Source organism: Condylostylus longicornis, unplaced genomic scaffold, assembly GCF_029603195.1.
Source record: "Condylostylus longicornis isolate FDR11 unplaced genomic scaffold, ASM2960319v2 ptg000031l, whole genome shotgun sequence".
Classification (NCBI taxonomy): domain Eukaryota; kingdom Metazoa; phylum Arthropoda; class Insecta; order Diptera; family Dolichopodidae; genus Condylostylus; species Condylostylus longicornis.
Genome location: NW_026578000.1, coordinates 7275100 through 7291586, shown reverse-complemented (window position 1 = coordinate 7291586; position 16487 = coordinate 7275100). Strand labels below are relative to the sequence as shown.

The 16487-nt window shown below is 30.1% G+C and overlaps 1 protein-coding gene across 6 annotated transcripts in view; it reads left to right on the top strand.

Moving 5' to 3' along the window:
- Nucleotides 1–216: 216 nt before the first annotated feature.
- LOC129608273 (uncharacterized) overlaps nucleotides 217–16487 on the top strand; it is a 34425-nt gene continuing 18154 nt past the window's right edge. For 4 of the 6 annotated variants that reach the window (XM_055519669.1, XM_055519671.1, XM_055519670.1 and 1 more), the window contains exons 1-6: nucleotides 217–362; nucleotides 6086–6879; nucleotides 7307–7633; nucleotides 7695–10765; nucleotides 10834–12966; nucleotides 13052–16462. In XM_055519669.1, the coding sequence (XP_055375644.1) occupies nucleotides 6839–6879; nucleotides 7307–7633; nucleotides 7695–10765; nucleotides 10834–12966; nucleotides 13052–16462 (8983 nt within the window). In that variant the 5' untranslated portion in view covers nucleotides 217–362; nucleotides 6086–6838. Of the gene's footprint in view, nucleotides 363–675; nucleotides 950–6085; nucleotides 6880–7306; nucleotides 7634–7694; nucleotides 10766–10833; nucleotides 12967–13051; nucleotides 16463–16487 lie in introns of those variants that run through there. The other 2 variants (XM_055519672.1, XM_055519668.1) reach the window with 1 other exon arrangement.

Below are 16487 nucleotides of genomic sequence, written 5' to 3'. Positions count from 1 at the left end.
AAACATATTATATTTTGACAAATATCCTATATAGTAGTACATATTTATGTGTTGATTTAGACCTTTATACAGTTTCCTTTTGCGAAACATTTATATATGCATGATATATATGCATAATATATATTTTTGTGACATATTTGGAAATTGAAACAATAAATTTTTTGTGTTTCATTTCCAAAAGCTCTTCATTTAACAAAATGGAGGTCGTATCTTTTTGATGTGTTGCGTTCATTTGTTAAAAAGGAAGAACTTTATTTTATTAAAAATTAGTTAAAAGACGAAATAAAATTATAAAAATATTAATAATGAATTTGTGAAAATGTCTTGCATGAAATTTTTGTGAATAATTAATGGAATTATTGGTAATTTTCTAGAAAATCATATAATTAAAATAGTGTTACTTATGTCTGCAGTCGTCAGCTTTTTTTTTTTCAATTGAGTACAGTCGTCTTCCAATAAAGAAAAAAAAAATAAAAAACGCCGTGCAAAATTATTAAGAAAAAATATTTTAAAATTTACTAATTGAAAAATATTGATAATGTAAAAGAATAATATTTGTTTAAGATTTTTGAATATAAAATAAAGAAATTGCTAAATTTTTAATTGAAGCTTGTAAATGTATTAGAGGTTGGAAAGAAAGTATGTATGTACTACATTATAGTTGAAAATTTCTGTAGCGAAATTTTAATGTTTATAAATTATTATGGTTAATTAAACTCTTTGAAAATGAAAGGATGCGTTTAATATTTTCAATGTAGACTGGAATAAAGTGAATATAAAAAATTGTTGCAAAAAAAGGAAATTAGAAAAAATTTTTTAATGTCCAGAATAATTAGAAAATGGCGGTTGTGATGGTGTGTCTGACTGATAATTTTTCTTTTCGATTTTTATTATTCCGTTTTTTTTTTATGTACCTTTGAATATTTAACGCAACGACATTTATAGAATGGTAATAATTACCGACGACGATATTCAAAATTTATTAAATATATATGATATATATGTATGTATAGATGAATATATATATTTTAAAATATAAATAGGTGTATATGTATTTAAATTTAATAAAAAATCTCATTTTGTATAATAAAAAAATTAAATACCAACATATTAAAAAAAAAAACAATAATTAGAAAGTGGAAAAAATATAACCATTTTAAGAAATAAAGGAAAAAAAAAAAAAATTTTGAAATTCAAAAAAAAAAATTAATTAAAAAATGAAAAAAAGAGAAACTTGCATCTGCGGCGATTACCTTCGCGCATCACACACCCTATAATAATTGTGGTTTTAATATTAATTGAAAATGTATGTCTATAATAGGATGCATTGATTTTGTTAAAATTTAAAAAGTTAAAAGTACAATTAAAGAAACAAAACATAATTATTTTATATTTTGTAATAAAAAATATTTTTGGTCGAAATGATTGTTTTAGTTTTTTTTGTTTTTTTTTTTTTTTATTTCAATTTTAATTTTAATTGTGCACTTAAATTTATAATAAAAAAAATTCAATTGAAAATCATAAAAAATTAAAAAGAAAAAAAAATCAATAAAAAGAAGAAGAAAAAAAACTATGAAATAAAATGGAAATAGCTTTAAGATTTTAAAAAGAAAAGAAACAGAAAAAAAGCTGAAAAAAAATATGTGAGTTTTTATTGAGAAAAAGTTGAGAAAAAAAGAACAAAATAAAAAAAATGGATGACATTATTATAATTACATAGATATGTAGGTACTTATACATTTTATTTATTTTGACTTGTCTTTTTTTAATCTGCATTTATTGCTTATTTGTTAGAAAGAGGACAGCACAATCGCACAATCTCTTTTTTTTTTTTTAATATATTTTATTATTCTTTTTTTTTTTTTTGTATTAATTGGGTATCGTGTTTTGAAATTTTCGCATAAAAATTTATTTTTCTTTTTTATTATTACTTCTGCGATGGTATTATACTTCTTTTTTTGTTGTTATTTTTATTATATCTTCGCGTTCCCTTATACTTTTTCGATAATTATTGTGTAAAAAATTTTGTGATCGCATTTTTTTTTCAAAGCGAAAAATTTTAATATCGTCTGGTGTGTAACGCTGCTTTAAAAGAATAATGACAATAAATTGTATTTGTATTGAATTTCTTTTTGTTTTTCTTTTATTGTTTCATTGGTCGGTTGGTTTTGTAAATAGGCAGGTAGGTAGACAGGAGAGACAGACAGACAGACTGAAAACCATGTGTATCGGGTACGATTAACTGTTTATTCACATTCGCATATCGATATACAATAAAACCAAAGATTTTTAAAGAATTATAATAAAGTTAAATTTACTTACTGCAAACTAAAATAATTTGGTAGGTTACCTTACCCAGATAAAAAACGCGTGTTATTGGTTTAATTCGATATATTTCTGTATTGAACTTTGCATATAGTTATGTATCTACCTACTTATGTAGCTATCTGCATACATAGGTATGTATCTACCAATATGTACCTGTATTTTAATATAAAAAGAAGAAAAAAATCAAAAGCAAATCACATCTTTTGGTTCATACTTAAAAAAAAATCGTGTAAAAAAAGTACCACTATTTTACCTATCTGGTTATTTTTCTTTTTCCTGTATGTTTAATTTTATTTTAAATATTCAATATTTTCTTTTGTTCTTTTAATTTTTTTTTTGGGTTGCCAGTGCCTAAAAAATAAGCTTAGAGGAAAATAAGTAAATTTTTTTTAAATCAATATTATCCGGATATAAGATATAAGCAGGTTTTTTTTAAAAAAGCCGGCATAATAAAAAATTTAATTAACCTAACCCTGATTTTCATATTACGAAAAATATTTTTATTACAAAACTGCTTAACATTCCTTAAGCTTTCGGCAATACCATATGTAAAAACTGTTTTTTGCATTCTATTTTACAAATTTTGTAGTTAGGTACCTGGTAAATTGTATATTATGCAGTTTAAAACTGGTATAAAGGTTTTAGATTTTATTGTAGATTTAATCTGATGTGTAGCTGATCTCTTAAACATTTGGTTTGAGAGCTATTTCAGAGACATATATAAGCCGTATTTGCGTTTTCTTACATATTGAGATTTTAACTTTTGATTCATCTTCACTTTAATTTCAATTCACATGCATGCTTTTTTATAAGAATCATGGTGTTTTGTTTTTCGAGCCACTCTCTGATTATTTACGGTATTCAAAACCGTTTTTAATTTTTAAACAATTTGGAATACTTATGCACAAACTGTATGAAACGCGTCCTTATACTTCGTCTAAGTTAACGCAATCTGAAATTAATTAGGCTATACACTCTTAACTAGGTTACTTCTTTTTAACTTGGAAAATTATTGGGTAAGCAACTTACTTGAGTAAGTTTAAAAAATGCAGAAGAAATATTAGCGCACCTATTCTTTCATGATACTATAAAAAATATCTAGAAAAATATTTATTTTTTATTTAAGGGTGGGTAGGTACCAACTCTTAAATATAAAATTATAAATTGGTATCCTTCTCTTCGCTCTTTATTATTTACATTTTATATACATAAAACACTATTTTATATAATTGTGGTATTGTATATTTGTAATGATACAATCATTTAAATAAAAAAAGAAAATGTACGCTAAAAATTATACAGAAATATGCACGTAAATGGATGAATTTATTTTCATACTTACGTAGAATAATATACATACGTACGTACATATAAATATGTATGTAGGTAGATATGTACTTATATTTCTTTATTTTAATTTTTCTTATTTTACTATTAAGTATTATTTTTTTCTTTCTATTATTTCAAAAAGAAATTTTTTATACTTAATTTGATTTTATGTTATAAACTTATATTAAAATTTAATTTACTGTATCGATATAATATACCTACCTATCTACCTACATATACTTAACTAATTAAAATACGAATATTTATGTATGATATACAAAAATTATATTTGAAGTATGATTGTATATGTATACATTTATAATTATTCATTTTATAATACGAGATGGAGATACTTACATACCTACGCTTTAAAAATTATAATATGTGGAAGAACGAAAAAAGAAGAAATAAAATAAAAATTTTATTGACCGGTTCTATATAATCACCGTGCATATACATATATTTATTAATATGTATAACAAAGAATATAAAATTTTATATTATGTACAATAAGCAGTTATAATAAGTATACATAAAAATTCAACAAAGCAAAAATTGAGAAAAAAAGACAAGTAAAAATACTTATGCTTCTTTTTTTTATTGATTTCTTTTTATTTTTTCTTTTTAACTTAAAATTCAATATGCAAAATTTTTTTTATTGTTTAAATTAATTAATCGATTTTTTGTGAAGATATTCAAAATTATTCAATACATTTTGCCAAAATTTATATGAATCGAAAATTTTGACAGAATTACAATTTAACAAAAATATAATATAATAAAATTATTACAATAATCAAAAAAAGATGGATAAAAAATAAATTTCTTTTTCTCATACAAAAGTTAAAAAAAAAAAAATAATAAATTAAAAATATTTTAAATAAAGGGGACAATGTACAACTGTTCGTCATTTTTGAAGGGGTGATGCCTTACGCTGTATGTAATATTCAAAAAATCATAAGCGTATAGCTTTTCCCCTTTAAAGGTGACAAATTTATTGTTCAAAATTAAAAGGATTATAAAAAAAATTAAATAAACGAAATGTTCAAATTTTATGTTTAATGAAAAATAAAAAAAAAATTAATAAAAATTACATTTGATTTAAGTTTAAGAAAGTAAATAACGTGTCCTATATATTACAATAATTTTTGAATATCTAATAAAATTATTTAATATCTAATAAATATAATTGTACGGAATCAGTCACATTTATAATAGCAAAATTGTTTATTATTTTCCTTTTTTATTATTTCTATTTTCTAAGGTTCTTTTCGTGCATTTCTAAAATATTTTTGTATTTATTATAAAGTACATACGTGTATGTGTAAATCTTGTACAGATATTTTAATTATTATCAGCAATTAAATGAAAAAAAAAATTTTTTATATTTGCTTGGTTTGTAGGTTTCTGACCTCATAATATATTGTTTTTTTTTTTTATAAAAATTAGTATAAAAATTTAAAATTTATGAAAAAAAATTAAAATAAAAATCTGCAGACATACATATTAAATATATTTTTAAGATTTATGTATAATAAATACTTACTAGTTAAATTAAATACGAAAAAATGCCAGACATTAATTGTGTACACGCATATTACTGCTGCATACTGCGTTTGACTAGAATTTGGTAATGATTGATTGTAATATGCACTGCATTTATTGATATTGCATATAAAGTTTGTGAAGTGTGGACACATAAACAAAATGACATTTTTTTTCCTGTTCACAGTCATTTTTAAATTCGATTATCCAATAAAATTTCTGCTTTGTACTGATTTTTTTATTTTTTTTTTAAACACGTTACTGTCACTTGTCAATTTAAAAACTAGGTGTTTTTACTATACATCTTTGCAGAAAGAGTGCATATAAAATGTTGAACTCTAGATTTTGTAGTATTATGTGCACAATTAAAGTTATGGAAACTTACATTTGTTATAAGTATACAAATACATACATTACATAGGCACGTACATACATTATGTTATGACCACATAGATTATATAATTTTATTTATAGTATAACTATACTAATACTTTTATTGTGATTATGAAATTATTAATTTTTATTTTAAATCTATATTACGTCGAATAGTGTACTTCTATAATATCTTCTTCTTTGAATAACTAAAAGAAACTTCAAATGCTTCTTGTATTTTGTAGAGCATTCGAGAATCCAAATTTGTTAAATTTTTTTCTTGTTTTTTTTTTTTTTAACGTAATATAAAAGGTAGATTTTGCGGCATAATTAATTAAATTCGGCGTTATGATGCTAAGAGCAAGAAAAACATGTATATTCACATACTTTTCGTCTTAGAAAATTTTACTACTATTACATTAAAATGAAATAGTTCTAAGTTTAATATTAATAATATACAATATCTAGTTACATGTATACCTATATTAAAAATGATTTTTGTTTTTTTCAGATATAAATAATTTAAAAAGATAAAAAATGGAAACAAATAAATTATTAAATTTAATACGTAAGAGGACTACTAACTTTATAGTTGGAATAGAAAAGAAATTCATTTAAATTTTATATTAGCTAAAAATTAATTATATATAAAATAATTACATATAAAATAATAATATTAATTAATTATTATTTGTCGTCGGTTTAAAAAAGAATATTTCGGAAACAAAACAAAAAATATAATTAAATTAAAATATAAATAAAATTAAAATATAAAAAAAAAACAGATAAATCCAATAAAATTGTATAGTAAATATTGAAAAAAGAAAAGATAAAAAGAAATTAATTTAAAGTAAAATTTAAATCAACTTTAGTATTATATTATATATATATACGTACGCTGTATAAATTTCGGTAAAAGAACATCAAAATAAGACAAACTAAGAAAAAACAAACAAGGAATGATTTAATCCTCACAGAATAAATAATCAATTTATTATACATACATATATGCTTACATATTTGAAATTGTAGGAACTCTTAAATATTAACATGACAGACTTAAATTTTTAAATTTATAAATTTTATATATTTAGCTTCTTAACAAAAAGCTAACTATTTGAATTTAGAACACAAATATAACATTATATTAATTAAAAAAAAGTTATTAAAAGTTATTAAAACAAAAAACATATATATATATATATATATATATATATATATATATAATAGAATATTTATTTAAATTTTTGTATCGTAAAATCTGATGGATGGAAATGCACAAAATATGTACGGAAATCATCAAGGGTGAGTTAAAAATTTAAATATTTTTGTTTTGTTTAAATTAGTCATAGGAATAATTTTGTAGATAAAGTATGTGGTATTTATCGGTTAAACAAAATTTCATTGCAATTTTATTTTAGTATTTAAAAAAAAAATCAAAAAATTTTAAATAGTGCAATAAAAATTTATCATTGTACTTTCAAATATGATAAATTTATGCAATACAGATATGGTAGGTACCTACCTTCTAAATCCTTACGATATTTACCATTTAAGTAATGAAATAAACACCATTTGCAGTTTAATTGTTTATTTTTAGTTTAAAAATAAAGATTTCTTTAATTTTTTTATTCAATAGAGAAGTGTTTTTGTAAATACATACATATGTAATTTTTTATGTAATTTAATAATTTGAGTGTTTGATATTTGGTTATATTTTTCCAAATTTTAGAGATCCATATTACAGATATGATCCGACAGCAACAGCAGCAAATCCAAGACCAATGGGTCCACCTGTTACTGGGGGTTATACAAGACATAGGCCACCTCACCCATTACAACAACAGACACAATACCCATCGTACCAGCCACAGGCGGAAAATATGTACTCAATGGGTACCCCGGATCAACATGGTGGACTTGGAATGGCGGATATGAGTGGCTGGGGTCCACCGACCCCTCAATCGAATCAAGGTTATCCAAATCCTACACAGTTAGGTTCTTATGGACATCCGCAACCGGCACCTTCTCCACAAAGGCAACCACAAAATCAACAAGGGTAAGAATTGTTGAAAGATAAATTACATATATGTATAACTAGTTTTGTACTTCAATTTTAGTTACCGACAACATTTAGCAGCATACCAACAACAAGAACAACCAAAATTACCCTATCAATCACAACAAAACCTTATGAGTAATATGATGCCCCAAACTGGTGGATATGTTAACTTAGGGCAACAACAATCACCACAACAACAGCAACAGCAGCAACCACAACCTCAGTCAAATCAACAACAGAGATTAACACAGCATTATCCACAAAGTGGTGGTCATCCTATGTATACAAGTGGTCCACCATCGCAACCCAATCCTCCATCGCAATCACCTTACGCCAATTATGGGTCGAATGCGACTGCTCCACCACCAAATACAATGCAACATCAAACTGGACGGCCAAATCAACATATAAATTACGGTCACAATACTTTAGAATCACATACTCCGGTGCCGACATATGGACAACATATGGCGAATTCTGTTACGCCATCAGGTCATCAAATGGGTACGCAATCGCAGAATCAAACGCAACAACAAACCCATTTGCAGGGACAACAAAATCAGCAACAACTACATCCCAATCAAGTTCCCATGCCTTCGCAACAACAACAGCAACAACACGGTAATACAGCGTCACTGCCTCCGACAAACACACCTCATATGCAGGCTCCGCATGGTGGACAGCAATCACATTCAACACTTTTGCATGCAAATACACCAAATGCAGTAGGAGGGCAACATCAAAATCCTCTAATGGGTAATTATGGACTATCTCAACAGCAACAACCGCAACAGCAGCAACAGCAGCAACAACCATCACCGTATATGTCAAACAACAAACACCAAGCAGCTACGCATGTTGGGAATAGTCCGCAATATAGGGCACCTTTTTCACAACTTTCGCCTCAAATGTCACCTAGACCGCCCCAAATGTCGCCACATTCCCATTTGTCGCCACGAACAAATGTAATGTCACCAGCTAAACCACAGCAGCCTTCTCAAGGTCAATCGCAACAACCTCAAAATGCACAACAGCCTTCTCAAAATGTGGCGCCACAAGCGCCTCAACATATTCAACATCCAGCATCAAACCAGCCTGGTTTGTCGAATTTATCGACTCCAAGACCTCCTCTGCAGCAGCAGCAGCAACCTCAGCAACCATCATCCTCTTCAAAAAATTCTGTTCTGTCTGCAGTTCAACCTGTAAATACATTAGCCGCATTGGAGCAGATGGTAATGCCTAATCAATCGAATCCTATTCCACCGATTGGAAGTATGACTGGAAACCCTAACGATATTGTTAATTACCCTAATTATCATAGGCAAACATTGCCAATGACGTCATCACCAATGGGGCCTAGAATGCCAATATCTCCCCAACACCAACAGTGGAATCCTTTGATGGGTATTCAACAGCAAAATCAAGCGATAAATTCTATGCCAGGTTCGACTCAATCTCAAAATACGCAACTTAATTTATACGCACAACATCAAGGACAACCTGGTGTGTCTCCATTACAACCTTCTGTTCCTATATCTCAACATCAGCATATTTCTCCTCAAAATTCTCAACAGCAGCAGCAAATGCATCCTTCAAACCAGACGCAGATATCTGATCAATTACAACATCCAGTCAATGATATCGTTACTCATCAGCAAAGTCCTATACCAGTCTCCGCAGGGGTAGCCGCGAATAGTCTAGGATCTCAAATACCACATTCGCAGCCACCTTCTTCTCATCAAATTCACATGCCTCAGCAGCAATCTTCACATCCATTAAGTTCTCAACATGTTAATACGCACGCGCCGCAAAATATTTTAAATCAATCAATCACAGTTCCAGTTAGTAACCAAGTACCCCCTTCAACTTCTGTTTCTGTTCCCATTTCTGGCTCAATTTCTGTATCAGAAAATTCTTTAATTAATAATACTAATAATAATCAATTGATGCAAACTTTAAATAACAAGCCGTTGGCCTCAATGTCGGAACAAAACTCTACGCAACAACATTTAGCGCAGATATCTCAAGGCCAACAGGCGCAGCAACAACAACAACACCCTTTAGTAGATCCATTTTCAAATGTTCTAGAGACTTCCCTGTCGCCTCAAAGTCATTTGCAGCAAAATATGAATCAAAGATCTTCAAATCAGTTATCCGCTCAACTGCAGCAACAGCAGCCGATAATATCTCAATCATCTCCGTTACCGCAGCAGCAGCAAGAGCAGCAAATACAAGTTCAGTCGCAGCAAAAATTGCAAACAGAACAAACTTTAAAGCAACCACTTGAACAGCAACCATTACAAGAGCAACAGCAGATTTCTGAAACGCAATCGTCAATACAAGATTTACAACAACAAAACAAAGAACAAGAGCAACAGCAGCTTCAACAAAAACAATCTCAATACACACAAGAGCACTTACAACCAGAATTGGAGAAACAACAAGAGATTGTTGGTGACTTACACCAACAACAGCAGTTGGTAACTGTTAATCAGCAATCTTCCCAAGAATCTATAAAGCAAGTTGTGAAATCAGTATCAGAATTCCCACAGCCGTCTTTAAGCAAGGATCAAATTTCAGAATCCTTAATACCTCCTTTGATGAAAAATTTTGAAAACAGTTCTGATAGTTCTACGTGTAAGATATCAGGAAGTGAGGCAAATATTAATAATGATGGTCAAAATAATATTGGTCATAAAGAAAAAACTGACAATGTTCCCAGTGAATCTGAGTTAGATGAAAATAATCAAAAATTGCCATCATCTGAAATTCAAATTTCATCTCAAGAAATCGCTCTAAAAGAAGACAATTTTGTTTTACCTCCAGATCAGAACTCTCAAAGCTCTCAGCAATCCAGTAATAGTACTGCAGGTTCTGTCAATATAGGATCTTTGAATCAAAATTCGCAAGGGTTAAATATAGCAGATTACGATACGTCATCAAATCACGCCTTAGTAAATGCAGTTTCTATTGTGGAAGATGAAAATACTAATTGTACTACTATAGATGTTCCAAACTTAAGTAAAAATGCTGAAGAAGATGTAGAAGATAAATCAGAAAAAGAACAAGTTCAGCTTCAAAATGAAGAGATCAAGGATCAAAGTGCAAATACTGACCTAATATCTCCTAGTAAGAATAAAAAAAAAATTTTATACAAATATTTTTTTAATGTTTAAAATGTTTTTTGTTTTTTTCAGAAGATATTCTTGAAGAAAGTAGTAAAGAATGTTCTACTACACAAAATTCAGATACTAAACCAGAAGATCCTGATGCATCAAGTTTAAGTAAAAAAGTTGAGGAGGAAACCGTTTCAAATGACATTCAAAAATGTGCTAATGTTTCCACTGCTTTGGATAAACCGGAGGATCAAAAAGAGAATGAAACAAAACACTCATCTAATGAAGATGTCTTACCCTCACAAGTTCAAATCCATTCTATTAATTCTGAAAATTTACCATCACCCACTTTATCAACCTCGGTACCGTCTGCCTCCACTGCAACTTCAACCACAGTACAATCAACACCAGAGTCATCGACAACAACTACTTCAACAACAGTTTCTACAACAACAATATCTTCAACAGATACACCAATAACAACATCAACTTCGATTTCAACTTCGACGCCGACTACATCACCTACACCAGTAATACCTTTAACAACATCACCATCAACAACAATACCATCTGCAACAGTACCTCCAACAATAATAACTTCAACAACACTTTCTTCGTCAATACTTTCCCCTGCAATACCAACAATAACAATATCATCATCGGCAATACCTTCCTCAACCGTACCAACTGTTCAACCTATAAGTTCAGTTCTGCACCAACAGCCAGCATATGGTGTTCCAGGAAGTATAACTACCATGCACTCTATTTCTCAGCATCCCGGGATTATAGCACAAGGTGTAATGCCTACATTTGAAGGAACCTATGGCTCGATTGTGGCGGGTCAGTATCCTAATCCTCCACAGCTTGCGACTTATACTTTTACTCCGAGTCCAATATTATCTCATCATCAAGAGAAGTCATCACTTCAACAGCAATTAACAGAGCTTTACTGTCAACCACCGAGTGCAGAAGTTCAAGAAAAAATTATGCGTTTACAAGAACGTTTAAATATTTTACAAGCACATGAAATTACCGATAAATGTAACGGTGGACCTACTTGTATTTTGCAAAGTGCACTTTATTCACAGTCGCAAATGGTGGAAAGCCCACAGGTTTCAAGCACTACTGGCCGGGGTCGTGGTAAAGGATCGACTAAACCCAGAAAACCCCGTCTAAAAAAAGCTGATAAAATTGCTTTATCGCAATCTTCTCAAGCACAGTCTAGTGAAGAATCCAGTCAAACAATTATACCATCGAATCTACCTGTATCTGAAGATTGTGTAACACAAGGTGCTGGAGATAATTCAATAGCTACTAGTATGGAATTTAATGATACTGGAGATATTTCACTTGATAATTCTTCCAGTGAGTTGCTCGATACCTCAACAGACAAGAAACTGAAAAAACCAAGGAAGCCACGGCAACCTAAAGATCCGAATGCTCCTCCTAAAACTCCTAAAGATAAGTTGTTGAAAGATAAAAAGAAAAAAGATATTAATGATGTGACGGATTCCACGGAAAAACCGAAAAAGAAACAAGGACGAAAGAAAAAGTGTGAAACTTTAGATGAAAAATTGGAAACTTCGGACGAAGCGGATGCTTCCAAATCTGAAATAACCGCAGATACTACTGAGAAGGGAACTGAAGATGAACAATCTACAAATGCAGAAACAAAGGGAATACTAGATAGCTCTGGAGCAGATGCGACTGATTATGACGATATCCCAGTGTCTAAAATTCCTAAAGAAAAACATTCAGAAGATAAAGAAGATAAAGAAGAAAAGAAGGAAGGGGATGACTCTGTTGTTGATTCGGCTACACCTGGAACCGGAGGTAAGAAAAAGAAACGTGGGCGTGATCCTTCGACCCCTTCTTCTAGCAGAAGACGAAATTCTCTTGGAAAAATTGGGAAAAAGCGTAAAAACAGAGGGCGAATAGTACCAGAATCAGACGGAGAAGCTGATGATTTAATAGAAACTCCACCGCCATCACCACCCCCTGATTCAGAAATTGATAGTTTGAAACGAAGATCAGCTCGTAATACCCAACGTAAAAAGTATACAGATGATGTTTTATTACGTTTATCGGATGATGAAATAGACTCTATGCTAGTTGCTAGCGCGACCAATAGAAGAAAGAAAAAAGAAAAAGATAAAGATGAATCTACTACTACCAGTGCAGCTCCTTCGAATGTAAATAGTGATACGGAAAAAGGTAATTTGAATTGTTCGGATGCATTTTAAAATTAAATTTAAACTTTAATATTAAACAAAAAAAATTTTTAATACATTATTTCAAGGTGAAAATAGTACAACGGTAGATGGACCAGAAAACACTGAAGCAAGCATATCGGCAGCTGCTAGTACTACTTCTGAAACCGCAATGAGTGGTGAAAAACAGCTTATTGAAGCAAATTTAGAAGATAAAAGTGAGAAAAATTTGGAAACGAGCAAACCTAATTACGTATATGTTAATACTGGGGATGAAGATTCTATGGTCGTACAGTATGTTCTTGCTGTTAGAATTGGAAAAAGAGAACTTAAACCGGAACCAATTCCCTCACCAAAAAGGGAAGAAGAAAAGAAAACTGAATCAGAAAAAGCTGAAGACCAACAAGAAGAAGCAAAGGAAAACCTTGAAGATAAAACCGATGCTGATGTAAATTCATCATCAAAAACTGAACAAGTTACCGAAGCTGACAACAATGATGAGGATAAAAAGAAAGATGATGAAAAGGATATTGATAGCAAGGGTAGTGCTAAAACTGATGCTTGTGAAAATGACGATGATAAGATGGAGGTTGATACTGAAAAACTTTCTGAAACTAAAGATGAATGCGTAGAAAAAGGAAGTGGTCTTTTTGAAGAGGAAGAAAAAAATGTTAAAGAAGTAGACAAGGAAGAGAAAAACGACGTTAAAAAGGAATCTGAAATTGATAATGAAAAAATTAAAAACCAAGAAAAAAATGTTGAACAAAATAACAAAGATGATTTAATAGAATCAAAAGAAAGTGAAAAAATTAAAGATGAAAGCAAATCCAACCAGTCCCAAAGCGACAAAACTACAGAGGAAATGGAAACAGATGAAGAAAAAGTTGAAACTAAAACAGAAACTGTTGAAGAAAGTAAGGTGGAAAAAATGGATATCGGAGAAGACTTTGAGGCGCAAATTGACAGTGAAATTGAAAAGGCTAGAGCTGAGAGTGAAAATAAAAATCAGAGTATTTTGGAAAAAACTGTGACACCTCAAGAAGAAGCAGAAAATAAATCCGAAATGGAAAAAGAAATTGAAAGCGAATCTGAAGTAAAGCAGAATACGACTAAATCTGAAAGTGATTCCGATGATGACGATGATGATGATGACAATAAATCTAAAACAGAACCAATATTTATTGAAGTTGAAGAGTATTTAGTGAAATACCGAAACTTTTCATATTTACATTGCGAGTGGCACACGGAAGAAGAACTATTTAAGGGTGATCGCCGTATTACAGCTAAAATAAAACGATTTCAACAAAAGCAAGCTCAGCAAATGAATATATTTGATAATATAGAAGAAGAGCCTTTCAATCCAGATTTTGTTGAGGTGGATAGAATTTTAGATGTTTCCGAACATACAGATAGTCAAACTGGAGAAGTAACAAAACATTATCTTGTTAAGTGGAAAAGTTTGCCATACGAAGATTGTACTTGGGAGTTAGAGGAAGATGTTGATGAGATCAAGGTTCAACAATATTATACATTTAATAAAATACCTCCAAGGCAAGAATGGAAAATTAAAAAGAGACCAAAAGCAGAAGATTGGAAAAAATTAGAAAAAACTCCTGTGTATAAAAATGATAATACTTTGAGACCATATCAATTAGAAGGCTTAAATTGGTTGAAATTTTCTTGGTATAATGGTCATAATTGTATTTTGGCAGACGAAATGGGTCTTGGAAAAACAATTCAAAGTTTAACCTTTGTCCATTCTGTATGGGAATACGGGATACGAGGACCATTTCTTGTTATTGCTCCATTGAGTACAATTCCGAATTGGCAAAGAGAATTTGAAGGGTGGACTGATATGAATGTTATTGTGTATCACGGATCTGTAACAAGCAAACAAATGCTCTCAGAGTATGAATTTTATTATAAAAATGATAAAGGCAAGGTTATTAACGATATTGCAAAATTTAATGTACTAATTACAACCTTTGAAATGATTGTGACCGATTATGCCGATTTGAAGAATTTTAATTGGAGGGTTTGTGTAATAGACGAAGCACACAGGCTTAAAAATCGTAATTGCAAATTGTTGGAAGGTTTAAGACAACTACATCTTGAACATAGAGTTTTACTCTCCGGAACCCCATTGCAAAACAATATTAGTGAATTATTTTCCTTATTGAATTTCCTAGAACCTAATCAATTTTCATGTGCAGAAACATTTTTAAAAGAGTTCGGAAGTTTAAAAACAGAAGACGAAGTTAATAAATTACAAGCACTTTTGAAACCAATGATGTTAAGAAGATTGAAAGATGATGTAGAGAAATCTTTAGCTCCAAAAGAAGAAACAATTGTCGAAGTGGAATTAACAAATATACAAAAGAAATACTACCGCGGTATATTGGAAGCAAACTTTTCATTTTTAAAGAAAGGTACAACATCTGCGAATATTCCAAATTTAATGAATACTATGATGGAACTGAGAAAATGTTGCATACATCCATATTTATTAAACGGAGCCGAAGATCAGATTCAATATGATCATAGACTTCAGCATGGCGAAGATCATGAGGCTTATTATAAAAATTTAATAGCATCAGCAGGAAAAATGGTTCTGATAGATAAATTGTTGCCGAAATTAAAAGCTAATGGACATAGAGTTTTAATTTTTAGTCAAATGGTGCGATGTTTAGATATTTTAGAGGATTATTTAATGTATAAAAAATATACATTTGAGAGAATTGATGGCAGAATTCGCGGAAATCTTCGTCAAGCTGCTATTGATCGGTTTTCTAGACCAGATTCTGATAGATTTGTATTTCTATTATGTACAAAAGCTGGTGGATTAGGTATTAATTTAACAGCAGCTGATACTGTAATAATTTATGATAGTGATTGGAATCCACAAAATGATTTACAAGCTCAAGCTCGCTGCCATCGTATTGGCCAACAAAAAATGGTGAAAATTTATAGACTCCTTTGTCGTAATACATATGAACGTGAAATGTTTGATAAAGCTTCCTTAAAACTGGGTTTGGATAAGGCTGTACTGCAAAGTATGAATACAGTGCAAGGAGGGAAAGATAGTAGTAACAGACAACTTTCCAAAAAAGAAATAGAAGATCTTCTTAAAAAAGGAGCTTATGGGGCCGTAATGGACGACGATAATGCAGGTGATAAATTTTGCGAAGAGGATATTGATTCAATATTACGGCGACGTACTCAGGTTATAACAATGGAAAGCGAAAAAGGTTCTACTTTCTCAAAAGCTTCATTTGCTGCTAGTGGCAATCGTTCTGACATCAAAATTGATGATCCCGATTTCTGGAACAAATGGGCGAAAAAAGCTGATATAGATCCTGATGCACCAGAAAAAGATGAAAATGATGAATTAGTTTTATCTGAACCTCGCAGAAGAACTCAAATTAGAAGATACGGACATGAAGATGTAGTCGATATGTCCGGTGACTCTTCTAATGATAATAGTGACGAAGACAGTATCGGTAAATTGGATTTGCAAAATTTTTA